An 18,714-nucleotide genomic window follows, 5' to 3' on the forward strand; every position below is an offset into this window, starting at 1 on the left:
GCATTGCGCGGCGCGGCGGCGGAGGTGCTGACGGCATTACCAGCGGGTGCTCTCACCCTGCCAGCCCTCCGCGACGCCCTAATTAATCGATTCGGCATAGAACAGCAGAGCGAGCTTGTTAAAGCTCAGCTCGCGCTGCGAAAACGCAAGCCCCAGGAAGCCATCGGGGAACTTGCCCACGACATTCGCCGCGCAGTGGGGATCGCACATGCTAGCATGGCAGCGGATTCCCAGGAAAGCCTGGCGCTGGACCATTTTATCCAGGCCCTCCCGGATATTGAGCTCCGGCAACAGCTCGCCATGTGGCGCCCGCAGACTCTGAGCCAGGCGGCTGACGCTGCGGCCCGTTGGGAAGCAGCGAGGCCCCTAGCCCGAGGGGGCGAGCGTCTCGCAATGGCGGTCCGCCAGGTGGGACCCCCGATGGAGGGCGGACCCCTTAGGGGACCCGCCCCCGACGTGGGTCCTGACCTGGCGGGCATGGTCCGGAGGCTGGTGGACCAGCGCCTGGCGGGACCTGGACCATGGCAGGCGGCCCCGGAGGTGGCCCGCGGTGGACCACGAGCGGGTAATCCAATTCGGACCTACAGGGGGGGGAATTTGGAATTCCGGAGGCAAGCACCTTATCAGGTGAGGTGCTATACTTGCAACCGTCCGGGTCACCTGGCGCGGCACTGTCGAGCCATGCGCCGGGATGATCCCCGGCGGTTGAGGTCCTCAACTCCGCCCAGGGGGGAGCGGGTTAGCCGACCCCAGACACCCCCCCGCCAGACCCCGGGAAACTAGAAGGTGTCGGGCACGTAGGGCGGTGTTCGGCAACAGAGGATGGAGGAGAGCCCTCATTGACGCGACAGGTCATTTATTGTGGCCAAATTGGAACCGGTAGCCTGACAATTAGATGCAAAATTGCCGGCGTGGGGGTAGACGCCGTAGTGGACACAGGAGCTAGCGCCACGATCATCAGCCCTGTGGTCCTTGATTCGAGCGCAGGTGGCTGGGATAAGATCCAGCGCCTGCAAAATTATAGTTTGCAGCTTGCTACCGGGGTAACGGCCCCGATCATAGGGCGTGGTTCTGTGACCCTCAAGTTAGGGTCGGTAAGGAGGGAGATAGATGTTTGGGTGGCGGAGGTGTGCGACCCATGTTTAATAGGGTTGGACCTGTTGACTGCCAGCGGTTGTAAAATCGACTTGTGCCGGGGGATCCTGCACGTGGGAGTAGAAGAGCTGCCGTTAGGGGGAGTGAGCACGGCCGAGAGAGCGGAGCTGGAGGCTTCCGAGGCCGTGACCATTCCCCCAAGGGCCGAGGCGATAGTGCCGGCCCGGTGGGCAGCTCGCCCAACATGGCAGGAGTCCTGCGGCCTGGTCGAACCGGTGGCAGCGCAGTCCATACCGGGTTTGATCGTGGGCCGCACCCTTGTAAAAACGGACGGGCCGGTAGTGGCCGTCCGAGTAGTAAATGTGAGTACAGAACCACGCACTATAGTAAGGGGCACGAGGGTAGCTGGCTGCACCCCAGTTGAGGAAGTCGCGACAGTGAGGGGCGAGAACGTCCAGCCGAGCCGACCCCGGGGGGAGCCTTCAATAACAAGTAGGAATTGGCCCGATCCCATTTGCGAGATGGTAAATCGTAGCAGCGTAGAGTTGGGAGGTACCCAGAGGGAGGCCTTACACAAACTGGTTGGGTCCCATTTGGACCTCTTCTCCCTGTCCACCGAGGATATTGGACGTACGGGCCTGGTGAAACATCAGATCCACACCGGTGAGGCCCGGCCTATTCGTCAGGCCGCCCGACGGCTCCCTTGGAGCAAGAGGGCGGAAGCTGACGAGCAGGTTGAAAAAATGCTCGACGCAGGTGTGATCGAGCCCTCGGGAAGTCCTTGGATGTCACCTGTTGTGCTGGTCAAAAAGAAGGATGGGACCACGCGGTTCTGCGTGGACTATCGCCAGCTAAACAACGTGACACTCAAGGACTCATATCCCCTGCCAAGGATTGATGACACCCTCGATGCCGTTGCGGGCTCAAATTGGTTCACAACTTTGGACCTCAAGAGTGGGTATTGGCAGGTGGAGATGGATAGGGCAGGGAAGGAGAAAACGGCATTTTCCACAGGTAAGGGACTGTATCAGTTTACTGTGATGCCGTTTGGTTTGTGTAACGCCCCCGCCACCTTTGAAAGATTGATGGAGCATGTACTAGGCGGCATGCCATGGCAGTCATGCCTGGTGTACCTGGATGACGTCCTGGTACATGCCCAAACGTTCCCCCAGGCAGTAGCTAATTTGGACCAGGTGTTCGGGTGCCTCAGACAGGCAGGGTTGAAGCTGAACCCGAGCAAGTGCACTTTGTTTGCAAGAGAGGTGGCCTATCTAGGTCACGTGATTGGCCGCGAGGGGGTAAAAACGGACCCAGACAAAATTAAAGCGGTAGAGGAGTGGCCCGCACCACGTACCATCAAAGAGGTGCGGGGATTTTTGGGACTCTGCTCCTACTACCGGCGCTTTGTGGCGAAATTTGCGGAGTTGGCCCGTCCCCTCCACCGGCTTACGGAGAAGGGGACGCGATTTAATTGGACACGGGAGTGCCACGAGGCCTTCCAAAAATTGAAGGGGTGTTTAACATCCGCACCCCTTCTAGCTTACCCCACTAGTGACGGGACATTTACCCTGGACACGGATGCGAGCCAGGAAGGATTGGGCGCAGTTTTGTCTCAGACACAGGAGGGCGTGGAGAGAGTGATTGGTTATTATAGTCGGGCCTTAAGTAGGCCCGAGAGAAATTATTGCGTCACTCGCAAAGAGTTATTGGCTATGCTGGCTGCCATGAACCATTTCCACCCGTACTTGTACGGGCGGAAATTTTTGGTTAGAACTGACCATTCCTCCTTGCAATGGCTCCTTCGGTTCAAGGAACCGGAGGGCCAAATTGCAAGGTGGTTGGAAAAGTTGCAGCAGTACGATTTTGATGTGGCCCATAGGGCCGGGAAGGCCCATGGTAATGCGGACGCACTCTCTCGGCGTCCTTGTCTGGGAGAAAACTGCAAATTTTGTGCGAGACACGAGGAGAGGGAACAATTGGGCGATTCGGACCCGACCCTCGTTGTCCGGGCAACCCGGGTGAGAGGGCCAATTTTGCCACTAACTGCAGATGAGGAATTCGGAACTTTGGCATGGAGCACGGCCCAGCAGGAGGATCCTGTCCTGGGGCCAGTGTTCAATTGGGTCAAACTGGGGCAAAGACCAAAGGGGGAAGAGGTCACCCCCCTCAGGGCACAAACAAAGGCATATTGGGCTCAGTGGCAGACCCTGGAATTGAAAGGCAACATCTTGTATCGCAAGTGGGTGGAGGTTCCCTCAGATCGAACTTCCTGGCTGGTGATAGTCCCTGACAAATTCAAGAACGTCATATTGCAACAGGTGCATGGTACCCGCTCCGGCGGCCATTTGGGCAGGACAAAGACAATATCTCGGGTCCGCCGGAGGTTCTATTGGGTGAATATGGGGCGCGACATACAGGACTGGTGTCGGAGATGCGACGCCTGTTCTGCCAAAAAGGGACCAGCACGGAGGATGAGGGCCCCCCTTCAATTACATCAGGTGGGGGCCCCCCTTGAGCGGGTGGCTATGGATATTCTAGGACCGCTGCCCCGCACCCGCCAAGGTAATAAGTATATCCTCGTGGTAATGGACTATTTCACCAAGTGGCCGGAGGCCTACGCCCTCCCCAACCAAGAAGCAGGGGTGGTAGCGCAGGCCTTCGTGGAAGGATTTGTGTGCCGGCATGGGATTCCACAGGAGTTGCACACCGACCAGGGACGAAATTTTGAGAGCAAATTGCTAAAAGATGTGTGCAGTCTCCTGTCAATTCGAAAAACCAGGACAACGCCTTTAAGACCTCAATCTGACGGGATGGTGGAAAGATTCAACCGAACTTTAATCCAACAACTGGCACTGTTCACCACCACCCGTCAGGATGACTGGGACGAACATCTCCCTTATTTGCTCATGGCCTACCGAACCAGCCAGCACGGGGCCACCGCATGCAGTCCAGCGTTGCTTATGTATGGGCGGGAGTTACGGGCTCCCGCCGACTTGCTATGCGGTCCCGTGCCAGACACAATGGTTAACCCGCCGAGGGAGGGGTACGCACGTCACCTAGAGGAAGGCATGGAGCTAGTCCATGCCTTCGCCCGCCGCCAACTCCATCTGGCGGGGGAAAAGATGAAGCGCAGGTACGACGACCGGAGCCAGGGGAGTCAATACGCTCCGGGGATGAAGATTTGGTTCTTTAATCCCCGGAGGCGGAAGGGAAGGTGCCCAAAACTCACCTCCCCCTGGCAAGGCCCAGGAGTCGTCCTGTCGCAAATCTGTGACATGGTCTTTAAGATCAAAATGGGGCCACGAGCCCTCCCTCGGATCGTCCACGCCGACCGGATAAGACCTTACACCGGCGAGCAGGCGCCCCCGTGGATTGCCTCGGCTTTAGATGCCGAGGCGGGACCCAGTACCTCTGAATAAGGGGGGCTTATTAGTGCCAGAGGACTGGGGGATTGAGGAGCGATAGGCCCGGTGGGAGAGGGTGGCATCCCTGCCACCCTTCCCATGGGTGGGGCAAAGGAGCTATAGCTTATGGGGTGTATGGCAGTGAAAACTAGCCCGGGTGGGTTAGGATATTGTGTGTAGGGATCTAGCGAAGATGACAGTAGGTAACGTTAAGGTTAGTTAGTGACTGATACCTGTAGTGGGGACGCAGGTAGTTTAGTGTGGTTGATAATGACGAGGGAGCGCAATAGTTAAAGGGACGACTGGGAAGCGCAAGTTTCAGAAGGGAGTAGTTAGCTGAGATGATGCTGTGTGTGTGAGGATTGAACAGGTGTGATTGCACAGGTGTGCAACTGGACAGGTGTGTGGAGCAGTGTATGAGTAGTGAGTGTTGTGGATCAGCGCGAATGCGCTTGGGGAGAGAAGGGTGCAGGCGGCACCAGGTGTGAGGGCACAGGTGTGCAAGTACAGGTGTGTGGAGAAAGTTGGAGTAAGTGGTACGGAGTGGTGTGCATGGTGCGAAGGTGTGAATGGGGGAAGAGTGGACCCCCATCACGGATACCCGGGGCGGGTAGTGTAAGTGTTAGGTAGAGGGTATAGGTAAATTGTGGTTGGATATTGGCATTTGTGGTGCGGTTGCAGAATGGTGTTGGGAATGGGTGCATTAGTGTTGTGGAAATGGCTGGGCGTGTAGCCTGTTAGTGCGTGTAGTTGGTTGGGCACTCCACCACTGTGAGGATGTCGGCCAGGTGAGGCCGCAGGTGGGCTCTGGGAGCCGGTAGAGTTGTGGATGGGGCCCGAGGATCCGGAGGACGGACCCGGGTAGCCCAGTGCCAGAGAGGGCACCGAGTGGGGAGAGTGCCAGAGGGCCTTCCCCAGGTAGTTAGGTTAGGGCAAGGAGCAGGTAAGCTCGGAGGCAACTGCAGTGGTGGAGGTGTGCAGGTGGGTAGACCCACTGGGAGAGGTACACGCCGCAGCCCAGAAATTGTGCGAGGGCACCGGGAGATGAATCGGGGGAGTGAGACCCCAAATTGAAGCGCACCACAGTTTGGCCAATGGGAATTGGTTTTTAGAACCCATAGTGTAGGAGGGCCAATGGTTTGGCCGGAGAAAGACCCCGGGTAGTGTAAAGTTGTTAAAGTCATTTAGGAAATAGTTAGGATTGATGAACCTGTCGCACCATACGCAGCCACTTACCTGTGGTGATGATGATGACTCCACACCTGTGTTTTCTTTGTTTTGTTGCAAGAGATGAATCGCTGTGTGGATTTGTGAGACGCATCACGACGTGGATGAGACATTGGGGTGATTCCATCTCCCCCTCCCTAGGAGGGACTGATGATGAATTGGTAATGGCAAATTATGATGTTGAGTTGGAGATGGCAAATTTTGATGAGAGTTGAAAATGGCAAATTTGATTGGTTAGGAGGGAGAGAAGACGAATTTGGTATATGGGAGGAACGGGGAAGACAGTAGGGATGTTTGTTGATTTGTAAAGTAGATGTTTATGGGTAGTGTTGTGTTGTGTGGATACAGTAAGGGGTAAGGGAGGGGCCATGTAGGTTACCTGGTGGGGGGGGGGGGCGTACGATAGGAACGTACCTGTCTCACCTGGTTCCCATGTGCCCCCAGTGTGCATCACCTTACATTGCGTGCACTTTTGCGCCCTTACCACCTTACTCACTTGTCTGCTTCTTTTGTCTCCCACCTCCGAGGATCTGGCTTTGGGGTAGAGAGAGAGGAGAGAGAGGTGCTGGCTGCGCAGTTGTGGGCCTGCACTTTCGCTGTTTGCTGCCGGGATCGATACACCATATGGACCGCAATGTTTGTGGCCACCCACAATGGACCGCAGTTCGTTTGCGGCCAAGCACCACCCGGGGATGGACCTATGGGTCAACGTGGCACCTATGCCATACAGGTGAACCACTTTTAGTTAACACCAAGTGCACCACAAGAAGAGCAAGAGACACCTGCAGGGTTAGGGGTTGTCGAAGTTATTTTTATTCCAATGAACAATGGTGACTGCACCGATTGGTGGTGGGGTGGTGCTTTTGATGCTGGGAAAGGGTGCTCTGCACGTTATTAAAGGCCGTCGGCCACAGAGCACTCGTGGGTTGGTGTATCGATGCTGGCAAGCGCGCTCTCTCTATGCATAACATCTGCATGTGTTCCTCCAAAAACAGGTCCTGGATCGTAGTGTAAATAGCAGCGTAGTCTTGTAAATAATGCTCCCTACCGGCTGTATGTGTAGTTTGAGAATTCTTTCCGGATTCGGTTATCCTGTGGGTGTGTTTCTGTGAGGAGAAGGGTGCAACGTCGCAGGGGGACATATTTACTCATTTGTGAACATCTGTAAAACTGTCGCACTCAGGGTAGCGTTAATAGTAGAGGGAACTACATTGCGTGCCACACTAAAGTAGGTAAAAATTTATCGGGTCGGGACGCCCCGAGGGTAGAGAAGGGTGCAATGTTGCGAATATGGAATTTGGCCTCCATATCCGCTTGTAAATATTCCCCTATTTTCTCCAATACTCCCCAACTTTCCCCAATCCCCCATTCCCTAGTCCCATTGCATGTAAATAACAATCAGTAGAGCCGACCTTCCCCTTATTCCCCCATTAAATGTCGTGCCCAGGTCCACCGCACCACACGTAGACAACTTTCGGACATCTTCCTAGTTATTCTTAGTCTATGTCAGTTAAGGCCTCGTCTCCATTAATTATGACTCTTCGTTGCACCAGAATGTGATTATATGGCATCAGTAGTGAGTTTAGGACCTTTCCCATACCTCCTTCCATCTTCTTCCCCAACAATTACAACAACAACAGAGGAGATGGCGGCGGCGCGGGGGAGGATGCGTCCTCACACCGGCTCGATTAGCGCCATTGACCACGCGCTCCACGGGGTTACCACGGAGGGGCTGGCTGTCAGCTCCTCCTCAAGGGCGGAGCCTGGTAACCCCCCGCACCCAATCAGAAGGGCGGACCGATTCCATCTGGGGCGGCGCTAACGAGCCGAGGGCGTGTCACTCCCCGCCGGATATACGCGGCCACGTAGCGGACGTGACGTCAGATGCGCCCCCAGCTGGAGAAAGAAGGACCTGCGAGCGCTGAAACAGATGCGCCTGAGTTTGGAGAGGCCTGAGAAAGACCCGCCTGAGAAAGAACGTCACCTCTGAGCGCTGCGACGAGACCTCCCCGCATCTCTGGACCGAACCGTGTTGATCCTGCCCCGAGCCCAGGTGCACCTGGAGCCATCGCTACCCGCCTGTCCTTTCCATCAATCCCCGTGTGAGTCAGCTTTGTCCCGTTTATCTGTCGTCTGTTGGGAATAATATAAGATTGTGTCTAAGTGCTTGTCTTTCTATGTTGTACCTCTCGTCCCTGTAATCTGACCTTCCGCACGAATATAATCTCCTCCGGAGGTCTTGAGAACCGTATCCCTGGTGTCGTCATTTTAATCCCAGCCGTGTGTCTGTTCCTTCATTGACCTAGCATCGCGCGACTAGTCAACGTTCGGCTTCGGGTATAATATCGAGTATAATCTTGTGCAGACGTGGTCATCCCAAAACCGCTCGGTGAATAACATCCAAGCCACGTCTGTAACAATATATATATATATACATACATACATATATATACATACATACATACATACATATACATACATACACTGTATTAAAAAAATACCTCGTAGATGCACACAGGTGGCTCAAGCAAATGGGTGTTTAAGAGTGTGCGAGATATATCCGGCACCTTGAATAAATTACAAATTGTCGAGTATGCTGCGACAGAATGGCAATCTGTCCACGGTTGGTTCTCATCTTGCAATGTTTTAGACGGGTCAATATACTGCCTGACCCCAAAAAAATTGCAAATTTTTGTTTTATGCTTATTTCTAGTAGTTTATGAAGTGGAAGACAACATATTAAAAGTTGGACAATTTTGACGCATGGGAAAGTCCCTCAGTGACGTCAGAAAACAAGATGGCTGCCGGCAGATAAAACGTAAAAAAATTGACTGATTAATCATCAGACCACTAACAATTTAAAGTTAATTTTGCACCAATATTTGTATTATGATCGTTGCTGGTAGTTTATGCAGTGCTAATCCTCTAATCCATGCTTCCTACATGAACACCTTAGTGTTTTGCACCCCCCTGAACAGTTGCAGTGAATCATCTGAAGTAGTATGTCTGGAGCAGGGCTTTTGTCTGTCATCACTGGAACAAGTTTTCCTCCTTCTACCTTCCATCCCCACTCCGTTGGCTCCATTCCACAACAAAGGCCCATCCATTCCATTACCTGGTAATAGGTCCGCAGAGAATGAAACTTGCAGGCAGCGGATGTGGGTGGCAGTCTTTCAGGAGTGACAAATGCCTTAGCCCTTGCAACCTTTTTGCAGAGAATGTTGTATCTGATCGATGCCAATGAGTCGTTCTGATTTGCTTTAAACAATGCCACCATTGCTCTGCAGCCTGCAGTTTCAATAACATCCTGACTCTGCTGTGGTTTACAGAACACCTTTGAGCTGTCTATCAGTTCCTTTTCTTTCTTGATGATTCTTTGAAACCCTGACTTCTTTCCAATCCCAAAGACACGAGACGTTGCGTCACAGCCAGTTAATGCATGAAGGAACAATATATCTCTGCAGGCTGCATTTCCAAGTATCTGCTGAAGGACTTTGATATTGTAGACATTTGATTTTGCCGTGTCAGAACGGAAATAGAGTTCAATGCAGTTTGTCTCCACCATATAGAAGAGCAGGAGGAGAAGGAGATCTGTATCTTCTCCAATGAGGGTTGTAGATCTGGAAGCCGCATTTGCGACGGCCGCTTTTGCAATCTCAACATCAGCATCTCCCTCTGCTTGGATCACCTCACAGCCTTCCTTGTGCAACACCTCTATAATCAACAGTATCATTGCCTGCTTGTTTGACTCATTCGACAGAAAGTCCTCCTTTTTCCCAACAAATTTTGTTGACTCCGTAATGTTAACCTTGGTGGCATTCTTGTTTCTATTCCGACGTTGATGAGAACAGTCCTTTGTGCTTGGCCCAGCCTCATAACCATCAAACACAACAGTAGCTTTGCCATAGTGTCGTACTGTAAATGAGGCATATTCATCTGCAATGGAACTGTAGGTGAATCCCTCTGTCCACTTTAAGCGGTGAATAAGTGATCCCCCGTCAAGAACATAGTGATCTGTTCCTGGAACTGTCTGGCTGACAGCATTGTCAGATTTGGTTGTAGCATAATTCCTTATTGCCTCCGCCAACTGTGGTTTATCTGGCTGGCGCAGGATGTTTTTTGCCTCAAAAAGAGACATTGGGTATGGGCAGAGTTCATATTTCATCACTTCACCTATCTGGAGATCTCCCGTCTGTGACACCACTAAGAACCTCTGGAATAGTAACGCTGGATCTATTGTGCGGTCCTCAGCAACTTTGACTGCCCTGCTGAATGCAAGTGTCTTGGCTTTAGAACTCCTTTTGTGTGAATAGGAGTAAGCTGGGTGATCATCCATCTTCTTGACAATGTCACTACCTACTTTGAATAGGTCATGAACATTGACATCCTCATTTGCAGTAACCCCTGTGATGATATTGCGCAATGACTTGTCATCAGAAAATGGTGTGAAGCTGTCCAGTTTTTCGGCAACTTTGCCACGATCAGCTTCATCTCGACTCACCCTGGATGTTGTCAACTCCTTATGTTGTTCACTTGTTGAGTAGCTACTCGAGGTCAGTTCTTGCATAGCAAGGTTGTAGGAGGACGATATGGTTGAAGACAGAGTCCAAACTGCTCTCTGGTGCTCTGACATCCCACTTCCTCGAGTCAGTCAGTTCCCATATGCATTGGATTCACTATCGCCCAGGTATTGTTCCATTCTAGCCACGAGGTCTGTAATTGTTAACTGTTCCTCATCATTGTCTTCAAGAAAAGAGCACACCTTATCGAAAGCCTCATTCTGGTCACTGTCCTTAGGCCTTCCCATTTTTCGTCTCTTGTTTGACTCAGTCGGCTTGAACCGTTGTGGAATGTCTCGCATTGTGCGGAAATTAATGTTGCAGGACTTGTGGTACACACAGTCAGCTGCATGGAGATCACCCTCAAAATATTCAATGCGGCCTTGAACAGCAAGGGCCCATTCATCGCTCCTTGTTTTGCAATGAACTGATATAGTTTTAACAAATGCGTCAGTCTTCACGTAGCCAAAACTGGCTGTTTCTGCATGGCCTCGCTTTGGGCCCTCTTCCTTAACTTCAGTGCCGCAGAAAAGGCAATGTGTTTTACTGTCATATGGTCCCAGGGAAATGCGAGCACTCCTCTTGACTGATGGACCTGATTCCGCATGATCCTTCTTGGTTAAAGCAATGTCCTTTTTGTTTATGTGATTCACTCGGCATGATTTGTGAACACTGGTACCAGCTAGAATTCTGATGTCAACACCCCTTTCGGCACTTGCACGGTTGATGCCTTCTGCTCCTTTCTCACGAACTGATACTGTTTCCTCACAGTCCAATCCCCTTTGGCATAAAGGGCAGGTCTCTTTACCATATAAAGAGTTCATTTTCTATCTCTGAAAATACAAAAATGAGATCTTTTAGAAGCATGCAGTCAATTTACATTGGCCATATACATTGAATGCCATCAGAGCATTCTCCGCCCCTGAAACTGAGATATTTATGTAAGATATATATTAGGAGGAAACATACTATGGAATAATCTGCATAGTGGTCATCCCATTGCTTTCTGCATCTGAAATGAATTATATACAAGGGCTCTGTTGCTTAGTCACAAGGTGCACCAGGAAAAGATATGTATAGTCCAGAAGAAAAACATACTGATAGAACCCCCCCCCCCCCTTCCCCCAATCAACTGGTCCCATTCCTATTAAATAAATATGCATCCCCACAACTCTAGAACCTGGAAAATAAATACCATCATACACTACAGTTGTAGGAGTACAAAATACATGTAGAATATATGGGGCAATTGTATGCATAGGCCTACCTGTCTTTTTGCTACTGCCTTGGCCTTGGTTGTATTGTACTGTATCTCCTTGGTTGTATTGTATTGTGTGTCGTTGGAGATACTGACTTCTATAGGGAGGCCCCATCACCCTCCCCCATCACCCTTCCCCATCACCCTGCCATCGCCCTCTCCCATCACCCTGCCATCACCCTCCCCCATCACCCACTCCCACCACCCTCTCGTTGGAGGTATTGACTTATATAGGGTTGGTTTTCTAAGGCTGTAGGCCGCACCTCATTTTGTCAAATAAAGTGGTATTCGGGTGGTTCCGGTATTTGGGACCGCAGGGACGGAAAGTGCAGCCGGCCCGCTCTGAAGGTTCGGATCGGGACACCGGGATTCATTCCGGTCGCCCGGTCGGCCCTGAGGTGGGGGTGCGGGGCCTGTCACGGAACGTCAAAACAAACGGCCTGCCGGGGCCGCCCAAAAGTCGGGCGTGAGGGGCGCGTCCACTAATGGAACGCCTCTCGCTTCCCAGATCGAGGGCCACGTGGTCAGGAGAACCTCGTCCCTTCTGGTTGCCCTGCCGTCCCACCGGGAGCGCTGGCAGGGTGTACTTCAAACTAAGCTTAAGTGTCAAGTGTTAAGTTCCTCCTTGCCCTCGCAAGGGAAAGGCTAGGGTCAAGCTCTTCCAAATTTCCAAACACTAGAACTCGGACGTCTCAAATTAATTAATTATTTGTTAAAACATCTCAGTCGCCCGCGACCTCTCTAGCGCGGGCGTCGAACCAGTTCATTTCCGGTGCGACCGGGCCGAGTATCGGCCCGGCCGTGGCCGAAGCCGTTGATTCCGCCGTAGCACGCTAACGCGTAGGCTCGCGCGCCCCTGGTCCTCCGGGGCTCCGCGGGTGTCCTACCGTGCCTGGCTTGCCGGTGCCCGGGGACGGATCTCGCTGTCTAAACATGGTAGCGCTAGGCCAGTGGGACCGCCGGGACCCACGTGCACTCACATGGTGTTCTGCGCGTGGGCGGCAGTATCAGACCGGGGCGCCCAAAGGCGCCACGCACCCAAACGCTCCCCGGCTAAAGTTCATCCTGAAAGCGCCCACATTGTGCGGACAAACCAAGTCAAGGGCCACGTGGTCAGGAGAACCTCGTGCCTATCGGCCGGCCTCAAAGACCGAAATTGTGACGGTGTCACCCGTCACATCACTCCAATGTTTACCATACAACGTTGTCCAATTGAGTCCTAATTAGGTGTAATTAACTCATTCATGTGGAGTTGTTACTCAGTCAAGCTGCACAACTACCAGTGAGGAATTAGGTCATTAGCCTACATGCTGGGAGGTCATATTGTTAAAGACATGTGTCAGGTAGCAGATGTAAACATTGTTAAAGACACGAAACAAGTGTTATAAAATGTTGCCTTTGCAGCTGGTCTCAGTGGAACAAATTAATTTATATAAACAAAAAGAAACAAAAATAAAAAACCAAAGACGTTTTCGACGTAGTGAATCGTGCATGGTTTTGTGACATTTTTATCATGTCAAAAATTTTTACTTTCCCATGGTCCATTTCTGTCCAACTTTTGATATGTTCCTAAGTAAGTCTTAAAATATAAGGAAATGCAATAAAACTAAAATTTGCAATTTTTTTGGGGTACGGCTGTTCTGGTTGTATATTGACCCGTCTATTTCTCGACTTGGCATGAATGGCCCAACATTCTATCAAGAGTATGGGCCTCCATTATTTATTTTTTTTATTTATTTATTATTGTGTAAGCAACAACCAGTAGCAAAACAATAACCTGCGTGGCCAGTTGGTGCAGGCTGGCCTGACTGGCCCCCATTTTCAGACATCCATGCAGCAAGAGCCGAGAGCGGTCCCACCAGGGCAAGGGAAGACTAGGGTCCACAGTGGGGCGATTCAGGAGATCAAGGGCCTGCCCGACCAGCGTCCAGGCAGGTTCCCAGCATGGACCCCAAACGACACTCAGCAATGATAAATCTACTGTTAGGGCAACAACAACAAAAAAATTACACAACAAATACTGGGCAGCATTTGATCTCAACAATCTTCTTTTTTTTTTTTGCACTGTCCAGTGAGACTAGCGAGACGAAGCCCTCTCTGGTTCGGAGAGAATTCCGCTGATCCATGATAGTGATATATTTTGACAATACCAGATATTAAATTCAAGGTTCATCATGAAAGCAACAAAGATTATTTAAATAAATAAAATGCTTATCTGCCAAATAACAATAATTTTACAATAAATTAAATGTATTTCATTTGCTACTTAACATACATGACATTTTATAAAACCCGCAGTCCTTCCTACCCCCATTAATCTGACCAAACTCAAACCTCTCACTTGCAAGGTTACTTTTTTTTTTCTTCTTTTTTTTTGTATACTTAATCGAGGCTCGTGAAAGAGCTAACATTTACTTCACAAACAAATCAACCAGACAAACAAAATACAAACACAAAACAAAAGGGGAACCACACAAACACAACATCCGAGAGCAGGGAGATGTGTGGAAGGGAGAGGGCCCGGGGAGAGGAGGCATGGGAAGGGGGGGGGGGGGGGGGAGAAGTATAAAACACAAGGACACCAAGGACTTCCTGGACAGAAGTTGGTATTTCAAAAAAGTGGAATTGGGGTGAAATTAGCGGGGGTAGAAAAGATCAAGGTTTTGGATGGGGGAAGATAAGAGATGATGGTGAACAGCTGTTTTAAAGACTTGGAGGGTGGAGTGGGATTGAAGAGAGTGAGGGAGTTTGTTCCAGAGGTGGGAGAAAAGAGGAATGAAGGAGTGAAGGTGAGCAGAGAGTCTTGATTTTGGAAGTTTAACCATAAGAGGGTTGCAGGCAGATCTTGTGCGACCTGTAGGAATATTTGCGGGACAGAGCCCAGAGAGAGCTGGGGGGGCAAGGCCAGAGAGGAGTCGGTAGAAGACGGAAAGACCACCAACCTGCCTGCGGTGAGTGAGTGAGAGGCCTTTGGAGTTAGCTTCATTGCGAGAGATTCCAATGATTCTGAATGCTTTGGTTTCAACAGCGTGAAGGTGAGCTAGGTGTGAGGCAGGAGCACCAGCCCAGAGGGGAGAGCAGTATTCCATTGAGCTGCGGATGAAAGCTTTGTATGTGGTGAGGAGCTCAGGTGTGCCAAGGAAGGACTTCGCACGACGGAGGATGCCCAGTCGGCGACTGGCTTTGGAGGCCAGATTTGAAATGTGGTTTTCCCAGGAAAGATCATGGCAGATAGTGAGACCCAAAAGCTTGAGTGACAGAACTTCCTGGAGAGGATTATTCAGAAAGTGGATGGGAGGGTTGTCCAGTCGGTCTTTTCGGAGAGACATCGTAAGAGTGTGAGATTTGTCAGGATTGAAAGACATGTTCCACTTGTTTGCCCAGTCTGTGATTTTGTCAAGGTCTGCAGAGAGTGAGGAGGCTGCAGACTGCCGATCTGAGGGATGAAGAATGGAGCGACAGAGAGTAGAGTCGTCAGCAAAGAGATAGAGAGGATTTTCAAGAGAGTCAGAGAGATCATTGATGAAGACCAGAAAAAGCACAGGGCTCAGAACACTGCCTTGGGGAACTCCAGCCTGAACAGGAAGAGGAGATGAGAGAAACCCATTCAGGGCCACACGTTGACTACGACTAGAGAGGAAGTCCGCCAGCCATGCGTGGAGATTTCCATGGATACCAAAAGAGGAGAGTTTGGTGAGCAGAGCGGGGTGCCAGACCGTATCGAAGACACGTGATATGTCAAGGGAGACTGCTCTAATTTCCTGTTTGGCATTGAGGACCTCCATCCATTGTTGAGAAAGCAGAAGCAGCATGTCCAGAGTGGAGTGTCCAGGTCAGAAACCAAATTGATGATCAGAGATCAAGCCATTGGAGAAGAGGAAAGATTTCATATCTGAAGCAATGATGGATTCCATGACTTTGCTGATAATTGGGAGAAGGCTGATTGGTCTGTAGTTGCTGGGATCTGTTTTTGCACCTTTTTTGTGCAAAGCGGTGATGTTGGCAGATTTCCAAGCAGATGGAAGATGACCTTGAGCAAAAGAGAGGGTGAAGAGAACAGAGAGAGGGAGTGAAAGAGCGGAAGAACATGATTTTAGGACCGGTGGGCTGATGCCGTCAGGTCCAGTTGCAGAATCAGAGTCGAGGGTTGACAGAAACTTTTCCACCTTGTCAGGAGGAAAGGACACAGAGTCCAGGAGCAGCTGGGTACGACTGGGTACGGTGGGTACCGAGAGGGATGGGTTTGGGACACAAGATTTAGAGGCAAACACAGAGTTGAGGCATTCAGCTTTTTCACGTGCGGAGTCAGCCGTGTGGCCATTTGAGGTGAGGGAGGGGATGGAGGGGGAACAAACACCAGAAACAGATTTGACCAGATGCCACCAGGATTTGGAAGAGGGAGACAGATAAGAGAGTTCGGTCCTGAGAACGGAGAGATATTGTTTCCTGGCTCTCCTGAGGGTGGACACACACTTGTTTCGGGCTTTGTGAAAGGAAATGAGATTTCCTTCCATTGGATTTGCTTTCCAGGAGACGAAAGCAAGTTGTTTCTGGGCAATAGCCTCACCACAAGATTCCGTGTACCATGGACGGGAGGAAGGGTATGACAACTGAAGACGAGATGGGATAAATCTGTGCATGAGAGAGAGCAATTTACTTTGGAAGAATTCCCAGGATGAGTTGATGTCAGAGGCAGTAGAGATGGGAGACCAGTCCAGATGATTGATGGCTGCTTGAAGACCGTGCCAGTTGGCCTGAGTGAAATGCCAGACTCATCGACGCTGAGGAGGCTCTCTGAGAATGGTCAGTGAGATGTCCACTTTAACAAGCACATGATCAGAAGAGCCGATTGGAGCAGAAGAAGAGCAGCAGACATTTTCAGGGAAGTTAGTCATAACCAAGTCCAGAAGAGAAGATGCCCCGTTGACTGAGATCCGGGTTGGGAAATTGACAGATTGTGTCAGTCCCAGTGAGTCACAGAAGTCCTTTGCTGAAGAGCCATGGCTGGTGAGAGAGGTACCCACCCCCAGCCAACTGGCATGGTGACAGTTGAAATCACCACATATGAGGAAGAGAGAGTTGGGATGGGTAGATAGAAGTTGGTCCATATTATCAGACAGCGAGATGTAGATGGAGTCATCACTGTTTGGTGGACGGTACAACACACATATGAACAAAAGGTGGGAGCGAAGGGGAAGCCGTAGCCAAAGGTATTCCTGGGGGTGAGGTGGAGAGAGGGCAGTGCAGGGCGAGTGAGGAAGAGAGTTTTTTTATAAAGATAGCAACCCCACCTCCAGGACGAGGCTCAGGTCTATCATACCGGAGGAGGGAGTAACCTGGGAGAGATACCAAGGAATCAGAGACATCATGAAGGAGGAAAGTTTCTGTTAAGCAGATCACGTCTGGTTTGTCAGAAGCAACCTGTATGGAGAGATCAGTTCAGTTTGAGCGAAGGCCCCGGATGTTTGAGGTCAATACTGTTAAGGAAGAGGAAGGGGGAGCATCGGATACAGAACAGGGGGGGGGGGGGGGGGAGCGGTAGGGTAAGACGTGGAAGAGGAGGAAGAGGTAGGGAGAGCTGTTGAAGGTGTGTCAGAGATTACAGAATAGCTTGGAGGAAGGGAAGAATGGGGCGGACAAGAGGTTTGATGGTGATTGGGTGAGGCGCAGTGAGGTGTTATTTGAGGAGGGGGAAGAGTGAGGCAGAAGGTTGAGGGAGAAGAAGGTGAAAGTTGGATGGGGGCAGAAGCGGGGAGGACGCTTTGAAGAGGAGGGGTGAGATGGGAGTCTAGGAGGGGAGGAGTGAGGGAGAGTCTCGGAGGGGAGGGGTGTGGGGGGAGTTTAGGAGGGAAGGGGCAGGGGGGGAGATTTGAAAGGGATGGGTGATGGGGAAGATTTGGGGGGGAGGGGCAAGGGGGAAGATTTGAAAGAGATGGGTGATGGGGAAGATTTGGAGGGAAGGGGTGAGATTGGATTTTGAAAAGTGTACGATTAATGGGAAACGAACATTTATTGCAAAATGAGTTTCTTGAGACATTCGAGTCAAAAATACATTTGAGGATGCTGAAGGATGGGTGGAGTTCTGGAGAGTTTAGGGAATGAATGAAAGATGCACTGTAAGAGATGGAATTTTTTTTTGGAATGAATAGATTTGGTGAGCAAGTCGAAAGCATTTTTTATAGAAGAAGAAGAAAAAGGTGTTATAGAATATGACAAAATAAAGTTCTTCAGGGGACAGATGAAACATTTTTTTAACAACGTGATCACGTGATCACGAACAACGTGGTCGAAGAACGAACGAACAAATAAGAATGAAGAAGCGGATAAGAACAGAGAAGGGAATTTTTTTTTTTTTTTTTTTTTTGAGATTTTAAAACAAGGAAGTATGGGGTGAAAAGACCGTGAAAAACAGAGACCGAAAGTAATTGCAGCGCGATCGAAGAACCGCTGAGACAAAAACAAAAGCCTCAAGCCAAGGGCTGACACGGTAGCCTACTAGTACGACACTAGGCCTCAGAATACACGATACGAAAAAACCGACGATTCTGTACACAGGTATGAAAAACCAACAACGAGAAACCTATTAAAGTCACCCCAATAGGTACCTACACCGAAAGAAAGATACAGATTCGACAAAAACACAATTGTGAAAAATTACTTAACTTCGAAAGCGTGCGCGCGGGGACAGCTTTGAATAGACGTGACGACCAATATTGCGCATGCGCAGATCGATATAATTACTCGATCGATATAATTACTTTGTTTCCTCCCCTCCTGTCCTCGGTTCCTGTTTGTTCTTTCCCTTAGTTGCTCTGTGCAACCGTGACCCCCAATGCCCCGTCAGTATATGTTGCCCTTTTACCCTCTGTCACCGTGCTCTTCCTGAACAGAGATCCTATATATAAAAATAAAACATCTTTAAAAAGAACTGTAATGGGCCTCTTCAATGTCGCGATGTCGACAGATATGCCTCCGCACACATTATTAAATCATTATGCATACTTGCACCAAGTTTGATTTAAATCCCTTCAGCTGTTTTCAAGTGTCACATTTTTACCTGACATGATCTCTGACCTTTGACCTCTTCATGACGAAATCTAATCAGTTCATCATTGCATCATAATATGTGCATATACCTCGGGCCGGTGCAAGGGTTAGGGTCAGCTTCGCC

General features: G+C 50.4%; 1 protein-coding gene across 3 annotated transcripts in view; it reads right to left on the minus strand.

Annotated features, from left to right (window-relative positions):
- Positions 1-18,714, minus strand: part of LOC137425659 (bridge-like lipid transfer protein family member 2) — a 193,457-nt gene that overhangs the window by 124,090 nt on the left and 50,653 nt on the right. For all 3 annotated transcript variants that reach the window (XR_013623278.1, XR_013623279.1, XM_078776940.1), the window contains exon 20: positions 13,321-13,523. Coding sequence is in view for 1 of the 3 variants with exons in the window: in XM_078776940.1 (XP_078633066.1) it covers positions 13,321-13,523 (203 nt within the window). In the remaining 2 variants the exon portion in view is untranslated. The remainder of the gene's footprint in view (positions 1-13,320; positions 13,524-18,714) is intronic.

This window comes from Myxine glutinosa, chromosome 4 (assembly GCF_964187855.1).
Source record: "Myxine glutinosa chromosome 4, kmMyxGlut1.1, whole genome shotgun sequence".
NCBI classification, from domain to species: Eukaryota; Metazoa; Chordata; class Myxini; order Myxiniformes; family Myxinidae; genus Myxine; species Myxine glutinosa.